The 20,525-nt window shown below is 28.4% G+C and overlaps 1 protein-coding gene across 1 annotated transcript in view; it reads left to right on the top strand.

Moving 5' to 3' along the window:
* LOC117318852 (sacsin-like) overlaps positions 1-20,058 on the top strand; it is a 32,308-nt gene extending 12,250 nt beyond the window's left edge. The window contains exons 2-4 of the mRNA XM_033873781.1: positions 14,919-15,066; positions 17,447-18,586; positions 19,571-20,058. Coding sequence (XP_033729672.1) covers positions 14,919-15,066; positions 17,447-18,586; positions 19,571-20,058 — 1,776 coding nt within the window. The remainder of the gene's footprint in view (positions 1-14,918; positions 15,067-17,446; positions 18,587-19,570) is intronic.
* Positions 20,059-20,525: the final 467 nt, after the last annotated feature.

Here is a 20,525-nt window from a genome sequence, read left to right as displayed (position 1 = left end):
TACATGAGAGTTGATCACAATAATCTTTATACATGATAGTTGATCATACTAATCTTTATACAATGATAGTTGATCACACTTATCTTTATACATGATAGTTGATGACACTAATTTTGATACATGGTAGTTGATCACACTAATCTTTATACATGATAGTTGATCATACTTATCTTTATACATGAAAGTTGATCACACTAATCTTTATACATGATAGTTGATCATACTAATTTTATACAATGATAGTTGATCACACTAATTTTTATACATGGTAGTTGAGCATACTAATTTTTATACATGATAGTTGATCATACTAATCTTTATACATGATAGTTGATCACACTAATCTTTATACATGATAGTTGAGCATACTAATTTTTATACATGATATTTGATCATACTAATCTTTATACAATGATAGTTGATCATACTAATCTTTATACATGATAGTTGAGCATACTAATCTTTATACATGATAGTTGATCATACTAATCTTTATACAATGATAGTTGATCATACTAATCTTTATACATGATAGTTGATCATACTAATCTTTATACATGATAGTTGATCATACAAATCTTTATACAATGATAGTTGATCATACTGATCTTTATACATGATAGTTGATCACACTTATTTTTATACATGATAGTTAATCATACTAATCTTTATACATGATAGTTGATCATACTTATCTTTATACATGATAGTTGATCATACTAATCTTTATACATGATAGTTGATCATACTAATCTTTATACATGATAGTTGATTAAACTAATCTTTATACATGATAGTTGATCATACTAATCTTTATACATGATAGTTGATCATACTAATATTTATACATGATAGTTGATCATACTTATCTTGATACATGATAGTTGATCATACTGATGATAGTTGATCATACAAATCTTTATACATGATAGTTGATCACACTAATCTTTATACATGATAGTTGATCATACTAATCTTCATACAATGATAGTTGATCACACTTATCTTTATACAATGATAGTTGATCATACTAATTTTATACAATGATAGTTGATCATACTAATCTTTATACATGATAGTTGATGACACTAATTTTTATACATGGTAGTTGATCACACTAATCTTTATACATGATAGTTGATCATACTTATCTTTATACATGAAAGTTGATCACACTAATCTTTATACATGATAGTTGATCATACTTATCTTTATACAATGATAGTTGATCACACTAATCTTTATACATGATAGTTGATCATACTTATCTTTATATAATGATAGTTGATCATACTAATTGTTATACAATGATAGTTGATCATACTTATCTTTATACTATGATAGTTGATCACACTAATCTTTATACATGATAGTTGAACATACTAATCTTTATACATGATAGTTGATCATACTAATCTTTATACATGATAGTTGATTTAACTAATCTTTATACATGATAGTTGATCATACTAATCTTTATACATGATAGTTGATCATACTAATATTTATACATGATAGTTGATCATACTTATCTTGATACATGATAGTTGATCATACTGATGATAGTTGATCATACAAATCTTTATACATGATAGTTGATCACACTAATCTTTATACATGATAGTTGATCATACTAATCTTTATACATGATAGTTGATCACACTAATCTTTATACATGATAGTTGATCATACTAATCTTATACATGATAGTTGATCATACTAATCTTTATACAATGATAGTTGATCATACTAATCTTTATACATGATAGTTGATCATACTAATCTTTATACATGATAGTTGATCATACTAATCTTTATACATGATAGTTGATCATACTGATGATAGTTGATCATACTAATCTTTATACATGATAGTTGATCATACTAATCTTTATACATGATAGTTGATCATACTAATCTTTATACATGATAGTTGATCATACTAATCTTTATACATGATAGTTGATCACACTCATCTTTAAACAATGATAGTTGATCATACTAATCTTTATACATGATAGTTGATCACACTCATCTTTAAACAATGATAGTTGATCATACTAATCTTTATACATGAAAGTTGATCATACTGATCTTTAGACATGATAGTTGATCATATTTATCTTTATACATGATAGTTGATCATACTAATCTTTATACATGATATTTGATCACACTAATCTTTATACAATGATAGTTGATCATACTAATCTTTATACATGATAGTTGATCATATTAATCTTTATACATGATAGTTGGTCATACTAATCTTTACACATGATAGTTGATCATACTTATCTTTATACATGATAGTTGATAATACTAATCTTAATACATGATAGTTGATCACACTAATCTTTATACAATGATAGTTGATCATACAAATCTTTATACAATGATAGTTGATCATACTAATATTTATACATGATAGTTGATCATACTAATCTTTATACATGATAGTTGATCATACTTATCTTTATACATGATAGTTGATAATACTAATCTTAATACATGATAGTTGATCACACTAATCTTTATACAATGATAGTTGATCATACAAATCTTTATACAATGATAGTTGATCATACTAATATTTATACATGATAGTTGATCATACTAATCTTTATACATGATAGTTGATCATACTTATCTTTATACAATGATAGTTGATCATACTAATCTTTATACATGATAGTTGATCATACTAATATTTATACATGATAGTTGATCATACTAATCTTTATACATGATAGTTGATCATACTAATCTTTATACATGATAGTTGATCATACTTATCTTTATACATGATAGTTGATTATACTAATCATTATACATGATAGTTGATCATACTAATCTTTATACATGATAGTTGATCATACTAATCTTTACACATGATAGTTGATCATACTGATCTTTATACATGATAGTTGATCACACTTATCTTTATACATGATAGTTGATCATACTAATCTTTATACATGATAGTTGATCATACTAATCTTTATTCATGATAGTTGATCATACTAATCTTTACACATTGGTAGTTGATCATACTAATCTTTACACATTGGTAGTTGATCACACTAATCTTTACACATTGGTAGTTGATCATACTAATCTTTATACAATGATAGTTGATCATACTAATCTTTACACATTGATAGTTGATCATACTAATCTTTACACATTGGTAGTTGATCACACTAATCTTTACACATTGGTAGTTGATCATACTAATCTTTATACAATGATAGTTGATCATACTAATCTTTACACATTGATAGTTGATCATACTAATCTTTATACATGATAGTTGATCATACTGATGATAGTTGATCATACTAATCTTTATACATGATAGTTGATCATACTAATTTTATACATGATAGTTGATCACACTAATTTTTATACATGGTAGTTGATCATACTCATCTTTATACATGATAGTTGATCATACTAATTTTTATACAATGATAGTTGATCACACTAATCTTTATACATGATAGTTGAGCATACTAATTTTTATACATGATAGTTGATCATACTAATCTTTATACATGATAGTTGATCACACTAATCTTTATACATGATAGTTGAGCATACTTATTTTTATACATGATAGTTGATCATACTAATCTTTATACAATGATAGTTGATCATACTAATCTTTATACATGATAGTTGAGCATACTAATTTTTATACATGATAGTTGATCATACTAATCTTTATACAATGATAGTTGATCATACTAATCTTTATACATGATAGTTGATCATACTAATCTTTATACATGATAGTTGATCATACAAATCTTTATACAATGATAGTTGATCATACTGATCTTTATACATGATAGTTGATCATACTTATCTTTATACAATGATAGTTGATCACACTAATCTTTATACATGATAGTTGATCATACTAATCTTTATACATGATAGTTGATCATACTTATCTTTATACAATGACAGTTGATCACACTAATCTTTATACATGCTAGTTGATCACACTTATCTGTATACATGATAGTTTATCAAACTTATCTTAATACATGATAGTTGATCATACTAATCTTTTCACATGATAGTTGATCACACTAATCTTTATACATGATAGTTGATCATACTGATGATAGTTGATCATACTAATCTTTATACAATGATAGTTGATCATACAAATCTTTATACAATGATAGTTGATCACACTAATCTTTATACATGATAGTTGATCACACTAATCTTTATACATGATAGTTGATCATACTGATGATAGTTGATCACACTAATCTTTGTACATGATAGTTGATCATACTAATCTTGATACATGATAGTTGATCATACTAATCTTTACATATGATAGTTGATCATACTAATACTTATACAATGATAGTTGATCATACTAATCCTTATACATGATAGTTGATCATACTAATCTTTATACATGATAGTTGATCATACTAATCTTTACATATGATAGTTGATCACACTAATCTTAATACAATGATCATCTTTATCAATGATAGTTTATCATATTAATCTTTATACATGATAGTTGGTCATACTAATCTTTACACATGATAGTTGATCATACTTATCTTTATACATGATAGTTGATAATACTAATCTTAATACATGATAGTTGATCACACTAATCTTGATACAATGATAGTTGATCATACAAATCTTTATACAATGATAGTTGATCATACTAATATTTATACATGATAGTTGATCATACTAATCTTGATACATGATAGTTGATCATACTTATCTTTATACATGATAGTTGATCATACTTATCTTTATACATGATAGTTGATTATACTAATCATTATACATGATAGCTGATCATACTAATCTTTATACATGATAGTTGATCATACTAATCTTTACACATGATAGTTGATCATACTGATCTTTATACATGATAGTTGATCACACTTATCTTTATACATGATAGTTGATCATACTAATCTTTATACATGATAGTTGATCATACTAATCTTGATGCATGATAGTTGATCATACTAATCTTTACACATTGGTAGTTGATCATACTAATCTTTACACATTGGTAGTTGATCACACTAATCTTTACACATTGGTAGTTGATCATACTAATCTTTATACAATGATAGTTGATCATACTAATCTTTACACATTGGTAGTTGATCATACTAATCTTTACACATTGGTAGTTGATCACACTAATCTTTACACATTGGTAGTTGATCATACTAATCTTTATACAATGATAGTTGATCATACTAATCTTTACACATTGATAGTTGATCATACTAATCTTTATACATGATAGTTGATCATACTGATGATAGTTGATCATACTAATCTTTATACATGATAGTTGATCATACTAATTTTATACAATGATAGTTGATCACACTAATTTTTATACATGGTAGTTGATCATACTCATCTTTATACATGATAGTTGATCATACTAATTTTTATACAAAGATAGTTGATCACACTAATCTTTATACATGATAGTTGAGCATACTAATTTTTATACATGATAGTTGATCATACTAATCTTTATACATGATAGTTGATCACACTAATCTTTATACATGATAGTTGATCATACTAATCTTTATACATGATAGTTGAGCATACTAATCTTTTATACATGATAGTTGATCATACTAATCTTTATACAATGATAGTTGATCATACTAATCTTTATACATGATAGTTGATCATACTAATCTTTATACATGATAGTTGATCATACTAATCTTTATACAATGATAGTTGATCATACTGATCTTTATACATGATAGTTGATCACACTAATCTTTATACATGATAGTTGAGCATACTAATTTTTATACATGATAGTTGATCACACTAATCTTTATACAATGATAGTTGATCATACTAATCTTTATACATGATAGTTGATCATACTTATCTTTATACATGATAGTTGATCATACTAATCTTTATACATGATAGTTGATCATACTAATCTTTATACATGATAGTTGATCAACTAATCTTTATACATGATAGTTGATCATACTAATCTTTATACATGATAGTTGATCATACTAATCTTTATACATGATAGTTGATCATACTTATCTTGATACATGATAGTTGATCATACTGATGATAGTTGATCATACAAATCTTTATACATGATAGTTGATCACACTAATCTTTATACATGATAGTTGATCATACTAATCTTTATACAATGATAGTTGATCACACTTATCTTTATACAATGATAGTTGATCATACTAATTTTTATACAATGATAGTTGATCATACTAATCTTTATACATGATAGTTGATGACACTAATTTTTATACATGGTAGTTGATCACACTAATCTTTATACATGATAGTTGATCATACTTATCTTTATACATGAAAGTTGATCACACTAATCTTTATACATGATAGTTGATCATACTTATCTTTATACAATGATAGTTGATGACACTAATTTTTATACATGGTAGTTGATCACACTAATCTTTATACATGATAGTTGATCATACTTATCTTTATACATGAAAGTTGATCACACTAATCTTTATACATGATAGTTGATCATACTTATCTTTATACAATGATAGTTGATCATACTAATCTTTATACATGATAGTTGATCATACTAATATTTATACATGTAGTGATATACTATCTTATACATGATAGTTGATCATACTATCTTTATACTATGATAGTTGATCATACTAATCTTTATACATGATAGTTGATCATACTAATCTTTATACATGATAGTTGATCATACTAATCTTTATACATGATAGTTGATCATACTAATCTTTATACATGATAGTTGATCATACTAATCTTTATACATGATAGTTGATCATACTAATCTTTATACATGATAGTTGATCATACTAATCTTTATACATGATAGTTGATCATACTAATGATAGTTGATCATACTAATCTTTATACAATGATAGTTGATCACACTAATCTTTATACATGATAGTTGATCATACTAATCTTTATACAATGATAGTTGATCCTACTAATCTTTATACATGATAGTTGAGTCATACTAATTTATACATGATATTTGATCATACTAATCTTTAACAATGATAGTTTGATCATACTAATCTTATACATGATAGTTGATCACACTAATCTTTATACAATGATAGTTGATCATACGAATCTTTTATACATGATAGTTGATCATACTAATCTTTATACATGATAGTTGATCATACTAATCTTTTATACATGATAGTTGATCATACTTATCTTTATACATGATAGTTTGATCATACTATCTTTATACATGATAGTTGATATACTACTCTTTATACATGATAGTTGATCAACTAATCTTTATACATGATAGTTGATCATACTAATCTTTATACATGATAGTTGATCATACTAATCTTTATACATGATAGTTGATCACACTAATCTTTATACATGATAGTTGATCATACTAAATCTTTATACATGATAGTTGATCATACTAATCTTTATACATGATAGTTGATCATACTAATCTTCATACAATGATAGTTGATCACACTTATCTTTATACAATGATAGTTGATCATACTAATTTTTATACAATGATAGTTGATCATACTAATCTTTATACATGATAGTTGATGACACTAATTTTTATTCATGGTAGTTGATCACACTAATCTTTATACATGATAGTTGATCATACTTATCTTTATACATGAAAGTTGATCACACTAATCTTTATACATGATAGTTGATCATACTTATCTTTATACAATGATAGTTGATCACACTAATCTTTATACATGATAGTTGATCATACTTATCTTTATACATGATAGTTGATCATACTAATTGTTATACAATGATAGTTGATCATACTTATCTTTATACTATGATAGTTGATCACACTAATCTTTATACATGATAGTTGAACATACTAATCTTTATACATGATAGTTGATCATACTAATCTTTATACATGATATTTGATCACACTAATCTTTATACAATGATAGTTGATCATACTAATCTTTATACATGATAGTTGATCATATTAATCTTTATACATGATAGTTGGTCATACTAATCTTTACACATGATAGTTGATCATACTTATCTTTATACATGATAGTTGATAATACTAATCTTAATACATGATAGTTGATCACACTAATCTTTATACAATGATAGTTGATCATACAAATCTTTATACAATGATAGTTGATCATACTAATATTTATACATGATAGTTGATCATACTATTCTTTATACATGATAGTTGATCATACTTATCTTTATACATGATAGTTGATAATACTAATCTTAATACATGATAGTTGATCACACTAATCTTTATACAATGATAGTTGATCATACAAATCTTTATACAATGATAGTTGATCATACTAATATTTATACATGATAGTTGATCATACTAATCTTTATACATGATAGTTGATCATACTTATCTTTATACAATGATAGTTGATCATACAAATCTTTATACATGATAGTTGATCATACTAATATTTATACATGATAGTTGATCATACTAATCTTTACACATGATAGTTGATCATACTAATCTTTATACATGATAGTTGATCATACTTATCTTTATACATGATAGTTGATTATACTAATCATTATACATGATAGTTGATCATACTAATCTTTATACATGATAGTTGATCATACTAATCTTTACACATGATAGTTGATCATACTGATCTTTATACATGATAGTTGATCACACTTATCTTTATACATGATAGTTGATCATACTTATCTTTATACATGATAGTTGATCATACTAATCTTTATTCATGATAGTTGATCATACTAATCTTTACACATTGGTAGTTGATCATACTAATCTTTACACATTGGTAGTTGATCACACTAATCTTTACACATTGGTAGTTGATCATACTAATCTTTATACAATGATAGTTGATCATACTAATCTTTACACATTGATAGTTGATCATACTAATCTTTACACATTGGTAGTTGATCACACTAATCTTTACACATTGGTAGTTGATCATACTAATCTTTATACAATGATAGTTGATCATACTAATCTTTACACATTGATAGTTGATCATACTAATCTTTATACATGATAGTTGATCATACTGATGATAGTTGATCATACTAATCTTTATACATGATAGTTGATCATACTAATTTTATACATGATAGTTGATCACACTAATTTTTATACATGGTAGTTGATCATACTCATCTTTATACATGATAGTTGATCATACTAATTTTTATACAATGATAGTTGATCACACTAATCTTTATACATGATAGTTGAGCATACTAATTTTTATACATGATAGTTGATCATACTAATCTTTATACATGATAGTTGATCACACTAATCTTTATACATGATAGTTGAGCATACTAATTTTTATACATGATAGTTGATCATACTAATCTTTATACAATGATAGTTGATCATACTAATCTTTATACATGATAGTTGAGCATACTAATTTTTATACATGATAGTTGATCATACTAATCTTTATACAATGATAGTTGATCATACTAATCTTTATACATGATAGTTGATCATACTAATCTTTATACATGATAGTTGATCATACAAATCTTTATACAATGATAGTTGATCATACTGATCTTTATACATGATAGTTGATCATACTTATCTTTATACAATGATAGTTGATCACACTAATCTTTATACATGATAGTTGATCATACTAATCTTTATACATGATAGTTGATCATACTTATCTTTATACAATGATAGTTGATCACACTAATCTTTATACATGCTAGTTGATCACACTTATCTGTATACATGATAGTTTATCAAACTTATCTTAATACATGATAGTTGATCATACTAATCTTTTCACATGATAGTTGATCACACTAATCTTTATACATGATAGTTGATCATACTGATGATAGTTGATCATACTAATCTTTATACAATGATAGTTGATCATACAAATCTTTATACAATGATAGTTGATCACACTAATCTTTATACATGATAGTTGATCACACTAATCTTTATACATGATAGTTGATCATACTGATGATAGTTGATCACACTAATCTTTGTACATGATAGTTGATCATACTAATCTTGATACATGATAGTTGATCATACTAATCTTTACATATGATAGTTGATCATACTAATACTTATACAATGATAGTTGATCATACTAATCCTTATACATGATAGTTGATCATACTAATCTTTATACATGATAGTTGATCATACTAATCTTTACATATGATAGTTGATCATACTAATCTTAATACAATGATCATCTTTATCAATGATAGTTGATCATATTAATCTTTATACATGATAGTTGGTCATACTAATCTTTACACATGATAGTTGATCATACTTATCTTTATACATGATAGTTGATAATACTAATCTTAATACATGATAGTTGATCACACTAATCTTGATACAATGATAGTTGATCATACAAATCTTTATACAATGATAGTTGATCATACTAATATTTATACAATGATAGTTGATCATACTAATCTTTATACATGATAGTTGATCATACTTATCTTTATACATGATAGTTGATCATACTTATCTTTATACATGATAGTTGATTATACTAATCATTATACATGATAGCTGATCATACTAATCTTTATACATGATAGTTGATCATACTAATCTTTACACATGAAAGTTGATCATACTGATCTTTATACATGATAGTTGATCACACTTATCTTTATACATGATAGTTGATCATACTAATCTTTATACATGATAGTTGATCATACTAATCTTGATGCATGATAGTTGATCATACTAATCTTTACACATTGGTAGTTGATCATACTAATCTTTACACATTGGTAGTTGATCACACTAATCTTTACACATTGGTAGTTGATCATACTAATCTTTATACAATGATAGTTGATCATACTAATCTTTACACATTGGTAGTTGATCATACTAATCTTTACACATTGGTAGTTGATCACACTAATCTTTACACATTGGTAGTTGATCATACTAATCTTTATACAATGATAGTTGATCATACTAATCTTTACACATTGATAGTTGATCATACTAATCTTTATACATGATAGTTGATCATACTGATGATAGTTGATCATACTAATCTTTATACATGATAGTTGATCATACTAATTTTATACAATGATAGTTGATCACACTAATTTTTATACATGGTAGTTGATCATACTCATCTTTATACATGATAGTTGATCATACTAATTTTTATACAAAGATAGTTGATCACACTAATCTTTATACATGATAGTTGAGCATACTAATTTTTATACATGATAGTTGATCATACTAATCTTTATACATGATAGTTGATCACACTAATCTTTATACATGATAGTTGATCATACTAATCTTTATACATGATAGTTGAGCATACTAATTTTTATACATGATAGTTGATCATACTAATCTTTATACAATGATAGTTGATCATACTAATCTTTATACATGATAGTTGATCATACTAATCTTTATACATGATAGTTGATCATACAAATCTTTATACAATGATAGTTGATCATACTGATCTTTATACATGATAGTTGATCACACTAATCTTTATACATGATAGTTGAGCATACTAATTTTTATACATGATAGTTGATCACACTAATCTTTATACAATGATAGTTAATCATACTAATCTTTATACATGATAGTTGATCATACTTATCTTTATACATGATAGTTGATCATACTAATCTTTATACATGATAGTTGATCATACTAATCTTTATACATGATAGTTGATTAAACTAATCTTTATACATGATAGTTGATCATACTAATCTTTATACATGATAGTTGATCATACTAATATTTATACATGATAGTTGATCATACTTATCTTGATACATGATAGTTGATCATACTGATGATAGTTGATCATACAAATCTTTATACATGATAGTTGATCACACTAATCTTTATACATGATAGTTGATCATACTAATCTTCATACAATGATAGTTGATCACACTTATCTTTATACAATGATAGTTGATCATACTAATTTTTATACAATGATAGTTGATCATACTAATCTTTATACATGATAGTTGATGACACTAATTTTTATACATGGTAGTTGATCACACTAATCTTTATACATGATAGTTGATCATACTTATCTTTATACATGAAAGTTGATCACACTAATCTTTATACATGATAGTTGATCATACTTATCTTTATACAATGATAGTTGATGACACTAATTTTTATACATGGTAGTTGATCACACTAATCTTTATACATGATAGTTGATCATACTTATCTTTATACATGAAAGTTGATCACACTAATCTTTATACATGATAGTTGATCATACTTATCTTTATACAATGATAGTTGATCACACTAATCTTTGTACATGATAGTTGATCATACTTATCTTTATATAATGATAGTTGATCATACTAATCTTTATACTATGATAGTTGATCACACTAATCTTTATACATGATAGTTGAGCATACTAATTTTTATACATGATAGTTGATCATACTAATCTTTATACAATGATAGTTGATCATACTAATCTTTATACATGATAGTTGATCATACTAATCTTTATACATGATATTTGATCACACTAATCTTTATACAATGATAGTTGATCATACTAATCTTTATACATGATAGTTGATCATACTAATCTTTATACATGATAGTTGATCATACTAATATTTATACAATAATAGTTGATCACACTAATCTTTATACATGATAGTTGATCATACTAATCTTTATACAATGATAGTTGATCACACTAATCTTTATACTTGATAGTTGATCACACTAATCTTTATAAATGATAGTTGATCATACTAATCTTGATATAATGATAGTTGATCATACTAATCTTTATACATGATAGTTGATCATACTAATCTTTATACAATGATAGTTGATCACACTAATCTTTATACATGATAGTTGATCACACTAATCTTTATAAATGATAGTTGATCATACTAATCTTGATACAATGATAGTTGATCATACTAATCTTTATACAATGAAAGTTGATCATACTAATCTTTATACAATGAAAGTTGATCATACTAATCTTTATACATGATAGTTGATCATACTAATCTTTATACAATGATAGTTGATCATACTAATCTTTATACATGATAGTTGATCATACTAATCTTTATACATGATAGTTGATCATACTAATTTTTACACAATGATAGTTGATCATACTAATCTTTATACATGATAGTTGACCATACAAATCTTTATACATGATAGTTGATCATACTAATGTTTATACAATGATAGTTGATCATACTAATGTTTATACAATGATAGTTGATCATACTAATCTTTATACATGATAGTTGAGCATACTAATCTTTATACATGATAGTTGATCATACTAATTTTTATAGATGATAGTTGATCACACTAATCTTGATACAATGATAGTTGATCATACTTATCTTGATACAATGATAGTTGTTCATACTAATCTTTATACAGTGATAGTTGATCATACTAATCTTTACACAATGATAGTTGATCATACTAATATTTATACAATGATAGTTGATCATCCTTATCTGTACACATGATAGTTGATCATACTTATCTTTATACAATGATAGTTGATCATATTAATCTTTATACATGATAGTTGATCATACTAATCTTTATACATGATAGTTGGTCATACTAATCTTTATACATGATAGTTGATCATACTAATCTTTATACAATGATAGTTGATCATACTAATCTTTATACAATGATAGTTGATCATACTTATCTTTACACAATGATAGTTGATCATACTAATCTTTATACATGATAGTTGATCATACTAATCTTTACACATGATAGTTGATCATACTAATCTTTATACATGATAGTTGATCATACTAATCTTTATACATGATAGTTGATCATATGAATCTTTACACATGATAGTTGATCATACTAATCTTTATACAATGATAGTTGATCATACTAATCTTTATACAATGATAGTTGATCATACTAATCTTGATACATGATAGTTGATCACACTTATTTTTATACATGATAGTTGATCATACTAATTTTCATACAATGATAGTTGATCATACTAATTTTTATACATGATCATCTTTATACAATGATAGTTGATCACACTAATATTTTCACATGATAGTTGATAATAAGTCCGCCCTGACATTGAATCAGACAGTGGGTTACCCTGCAATATGCCCACCTCTGACATTGAGTCTGATATAATGATTTGTCCTCTGACTGGCTGCACATACAGTTTATAAAATATCCTTAAAAGATGTTTAGAATTCTGCCTAATGTTATATCATCATGATTTCTATATTTATTATACCCCCGACAACTCCTCCTAAACTAAATGGCCAATTTCAATGAAACTTCACACAAATATAGAAGACCATGTGTAGATGTGCATGCCTCTTTCTTTTTTTTTCAAAATTATTGTTGCTATGGCAACTGGTCACTATAAACAGGTTTTCTGAAAAGAACCGTAACATTAAGGTTCGGACAACTCCTCTTAAACCGAAGGGCTGATTTCTATGAAACTTCACACAAATATAGAGGACCATGTGTAGATGTGCATGCCATTTTTTTTTTTTTTTTTTTTAAATAATGGTTGCTATGTCAACTGGTCACTATATTACTGGGTATATTAGTTAGCCTCTAATTAACAGTTCCAATTCACCATTGACTTGTGCAGATTGCGGGGTATTAGTCAGCCATCCTGGCGACAGTTCTAGTTTCTACTTATAATCAAATTGATATAAACGTAGATAATAATTTTTAATATCATTAATTTTAGGGTCCAGCTTTATTCTTCCACAACAATGCTGTATTCTCTGAGGATGACTGGAGGGGGATAAAGATGTTGTACAGTAGTGTGAAGGAGTTAGATCCGTTAAAGGTCGGACGATTCGGACTCGGCTTCAAATCTGTTTTCCATATAACAGGTAAAAGTGACATGTTGCCAGGGTAGTGACAATACATGGTGTACCACAACATTTCGTCAGTTGTAGTTTATTATCACTTTATCTTGAACAGTACTTGGAGGTGATTTTTTTATACTTCATAGATAGGTTCCCTTTGATGCTTAGTTGTGCCCATTTGATTTTGAGTCTGTTAAGGAAAAACAGGTGGCCATCTTGGATTTTGACAACTGAATTTTGTTTATTTCTATTTCTTGAGAAGAAGTGGAAGGATTTTTCTCAAACTTCCCAAGTGTGTTCCCCTGGATATCTTCTTGTGCATATTTAAGTCTGATCAAGAAAACAAAATGGCTACTAGGCAGCCATCTTGGAATTTTACAGTTGAATTTTTTATCGCTATTTCTTGAGAAGAAGTGAGAAGATTTTTTCTGAAACTTCACTGGTAGTTTCCCCTTGGTCCCTAGTTGTGCCCATTTGACTTTGACCATTGAAGTTTGCTAGCACTATTTCTTGAAAAGTATTGGAAGGATATTTCTCAAATTTCACATGTAGATTTCCCTTGGTCCCTAGATGATAAATTTAAATTCACATGATGGTTAGAAATCGAAGTTTAAGGTCAATGTCATTAGGTCCAAAGGTCAAGGTAATTTGTTTTTCTTTTTACTGATGAACATTGTGTTATGAAATGGTAATGAAAAATTGGTGATAGCTAAAACTGACCAAAGGTCCAGGTCAAATTTTGTATCTATTTACTAAGGGGACATTTGGTTATGACATGACGAAGAAGAATTGATCAGAATAAATAATGAATCAACTGAACAAAGATGAAGGTCACTGGGTCAGAAGTCAAGGTCACATCTTGCATCTTTTTATTGATGAACATTTTTGTTAGGACATTATGAAGCAAAGTTATTCAGATTTAAACAAGAAGTCAACTTATCGAGAGTCAAGGTCATGGTGTCAGAGGTCAAGGTCTAATTTTTTTATCATTTCACTGATTAATATTTTGTTAAGACATTATGAAACAAATTTGATCAGAATTAAACAACTCAGCTCAAGGACAAGGTCACTGGGTTAAACATCAAGGTCTCATTTCGTATCTTTTTGCTAATGAACATTTTACCCTGACATAATTAATCAAACTTGTTCAGAATTAAACAGGAGTTAAACAAGGAGTCAACTGACCAACTCATTACTGTTAAGATCATGATGCAGAGGCACATTCTACATGTATGTTGTCAAAGTTGGTTGTAATTTAACAAGGATTCATCTAGGCAAATGTCAAGGTCACTGGGTCAAAGGTTAAAGTCCAATTTTATATATTTTCACTAGTGAACATTTTGTTAAGACATTTTGGAGCAAAGTTGATCAGAAATAAAGAAGAAAACAATTGTCCACAGATCAAGGTCACTAGACCAAAGGTTAAGAGGTTTGGTTGAAAAGGACAATGTAATTCAGATATTTCCATTCCTGTCAATGTTCTAGTTTCATTTTATGTCTGATCCAGAATACAAAAGTTTAGTATTATGATTTCTAATTTTCAGAAAGTTCTTCTTAGATTTTTCTTAGATTTCATATATTATAGGTTTTCCTTTGCTCCCTAGGTGTGCCCATTCAATTCTGAGCCTAATCTAAAAAGCAAAATTGTTGACAGTTTAGGTTTAGCGTTGATATGTTTAATCCCCGAAAATTCTTTTTGAAGCTGTCTCTTAGATTTCGTATGTAGGCTTCCTTGTAATCAAATTAATAAAGTATTGGAAAGGTCATGCAAATAAAGATAAGGCAATGGTAGCCAATAATATCACTTTTGGATCTCTTGTGATTCAGTAATAAGAGCTTTATGTACATCAAAATATTGATGTTGAGAAAGTTTGAATATCAATGTATTGAATTGCTATGTGACATTGGTTTGATCGATATATTGATATACAATATCCAGCCCTAATATTTAATATAGTAATCACTTTGTTTGTCTGTGCACCATGATACCATGTCACTATCCATTTCAATACCTGATCAGGTTTTAGTGGTCATCGATCAATATTACAGCTGAAAGGCTGCACTTTTAAAAAGCTTTTGTACAAGATATCTCTTAACCTGTGGACAGATCTGATGGTTACCTGTCAAGATTAATCATCATGCTTGGCCACTTTTGAAATAAAAAAGGCTTGGCTGCAAGATATTTTTTGAACATCTGGACAGATTTAGTTTATATTTGCACCATAACATCACACTTTTAGGTTTTACACCTGAGTAGATTTGGTGGTCATTGGTCAGGGTTAAAGGTCAAAGGTCATTCATGAGCACTTTTGAAATAAAAAGCTTGTGTACATTATTAGATGTATTATTTTGCTGGTGGGACAGATTTTCATTCTCTGACAAATTGGTGTACTGTGTATTTCAGATTACCCAATGATCGTGTCTGGTAAGAAGCTTCTTGTTATAAATCCTTACACGACCTACTCAGACGAGGTTTGCACGAGCTTCCACTTAGACAGTTTGGCCAAATACAAAGGAATGGACATAAAAGCCTTCAAAGATGCGTTCGATGATGTTTTTGGGTTTGGAGAGGAGACTTTGGCAAGTGGAGAGTACAAGGGTACTCTGTTTAGGTTTCCTCTGCGTCAAATTGGCACAGAATTGTCTGGAAATTTATATAATGAGGAGAAAATTGAGAATCTGTTTGATTCCTTTACAACAGAAGCACCTTTTACCCTCCTTTTCCTGAAAAACCTGGAGGAAATGACTTTATACAGACGAAAGAATGGTGTTGAGCCAAGATACAGGGTATTGATCCAAGATCTAGGATCAGAAACTTCGCTAGAGAAGCGACGGGAATTCCGCAAGTCACTGCAAAAGTATACAACAAGTAGCATGTCGAGTGATTTGATATGCAGTCTCCATGTGAATATAAGCGTGGAATCGCATGATCAGAATGGTTTGACAACACGTGATGACAAGTCATGGTTCATTGTCAATGCTGTGCTAGGACACGACAACATGTCCCCACAATTACGCTCACTTTCCCAGGATAAAGACTTGTCATACAGTCCCTACGTTGGGATCGCAATTCCAGATAAGGACACTGAGGATTTCAAAGGACACGTCTTCTGCTTTCTTCCTCTTCCATTGGAGGAGCGAAGTCTGACAGGATTCCCTGTTCATGTGAACGGATTCTTTGCTTTGAGCCAGAATAGACGCCATGTGAAGTGGCCATCAGCTGATTTGAAGCAATCGGCCATCACTGCTGACAAATCTCTCCAGTGGAACCAGGCTCTAATCAAGGAGGCCTTATCCCAGGTCTACCTGAATATGGTACAGCAGCTGATAACTAAATGTGTAAAGGCAAACAACCCAGATACCTTGGTTGAGATGGTATACCGATCAATCCCATGTCTCGATGATGTGGATGTGAAATGGCGGATTATCTTGGACCCATTAGTGAAAAGTCTTCTACAGACAAATTTGCTCTACACCGAGAACAATGGAGGCCAATGGATAGAGCACAGAAATGCAGTGTTTGAATGTCCACATTCTGTGACTGGTATGTATTATATATAGATAGAACTTAATCTTTGTATTGTACAAAACATACATACGATGATAGCACCTGTATATGTGAAATAAGTAAAAAAAATGTATTAACAATTAAAAACCCAGCACACACTCAACACAGCTGGCTTTATCAATCAGAGCTTAATACCTCCAGCACTGCTTCATAATGTATGATTGTATGGATTCTGATCTAATGTTGCACTGTAAGCCACAGTTTAAAAGATTTGGACCCTGTGAACTCCATGTTACCTGTATAGCCTTATAGTAAACAATCTTACTCATATTGACTAGAGAGTTGTAACAGTAAACTATCAATTTATGTGATCATTGAATTCATGCAGATCTCTCATTTTGGAATCTCCCTATATATTCATGTGAAGAAATCATCAAAGATCAGACAACTACACTATTTTTTTCAAATTTATTGTTGACGAGACATTTTAGAAGAAAAACATAAAAAAAGAAACATCTGTCACTTAAACATTAACCGCACAATGTTCATGCAAGGGACATAACTTACACAAATACTGTTGTATCTATTTCACTCTCAATTAAGTCGCTATACTGTATATACACTATATATAGTTGGTACACAGCTCAACAATAATGTTACTATTCACACTTACTGTTTGACGTTTGACAGCATATTTAATGACACACAGATGTAATATATTACTTTGAAATTACTCATTGCAAATAATTAAGTAATCTTTATTATCTTTGCAAATGAAGTATGATATTTTAAAATAAATGATAATAACTGCTCTATTCACATTTAGCAAGTCATTGATTTAAAATGACTCTCATCTACACATCTAGTCTGAATTTTCTGACAATCTTACTGTGTAGATCCACTATTAGGCAGCTTTAAAGGCGACATGCACATCAGAACCCTTAGGATTACTACACATCTAATATATAACAAATACCACATTAGACTACACATCTAATACATAACAAATACCACATGAAGAACGGAAAAGCGAAGCGGAGAACAAAGACCACAGGAAACGACACAGCGAAGAGAGAACAAGACCACATGAAGAACGACCAACAGAGAAGAGAGAACAAAGACACAGGAACACGACACAGCGAAGATCAGAACAAAGACCACAGGAAAACGACATCAGCGAAGACCGAAAAAGACATCAGGAAACGACACAGCGAATAGAGAACAAAGACCAGCAGGAAGAAGAGACACAGCCGGAAGAAGAACAAAGACCACAGGAAACGACAAGCGAATACCAGAAGCAAAGCCCACAGGAAACGACACAGCGAAGACAGAACCAAGACCACAGGAAACTACACAGCGAGAAGAACAAGACCACAGGAAAACACGACACAGCGAAGAGAGAACCAAGACCACAGGGAAACGACACAGCGAAGAAAGAACACAAGAACCACAGGAAACGACAACAGCTGAAACAGAACCAAAGACAACAGGATGAAAGACACATCTAATACATAACAAATACCACATTAAACTACACATCTAATATATAACAAATACCACATTAAACTACACATCTAATACATAACAAATACCACATTAAACTACACAACTAATACATAACAAATACCACATTAAACGACACATCTAATATATAACAAATACCACATTAAACTACACATCTAATATATAACAAATACCACATTAAACTACACATCTAATACATAACAAATACCACATTAAACTACACATCTAATATATAACAAATACCACATTAAACTACACATCTAATACATAACAAATACCACATTAGCCTCATTATGTATGAGTATAAAGATAGATAATAGTTTAATCAATGATAAATACCACATCATTAGACTAATTATGTATGAGTATAAAGATAGATAATAGTTTAATCAATGATAAATACCCATGATAAGACTAACAATGCACAGGTATAAAGATAGGTAGTAGTTTA

Source organism: Pecten maximus, unplaced genomic scaffold, assembly GCF_902652985.1.
Source record: "Pecten maximus unplaced genomic scaffold, xPecMax1.1, whole genome shotgun sequence".
In the NCBI taxonomy this organism is placed as follows: Eukaryota; Metazoa; Mollusca; class Bivalvia; order Pectinida; family Pectinidae; genus Pecten; species Pecten maximus.
This window is presented reverse-complemented; position numbering and strand designations above follow the sequence as displayed.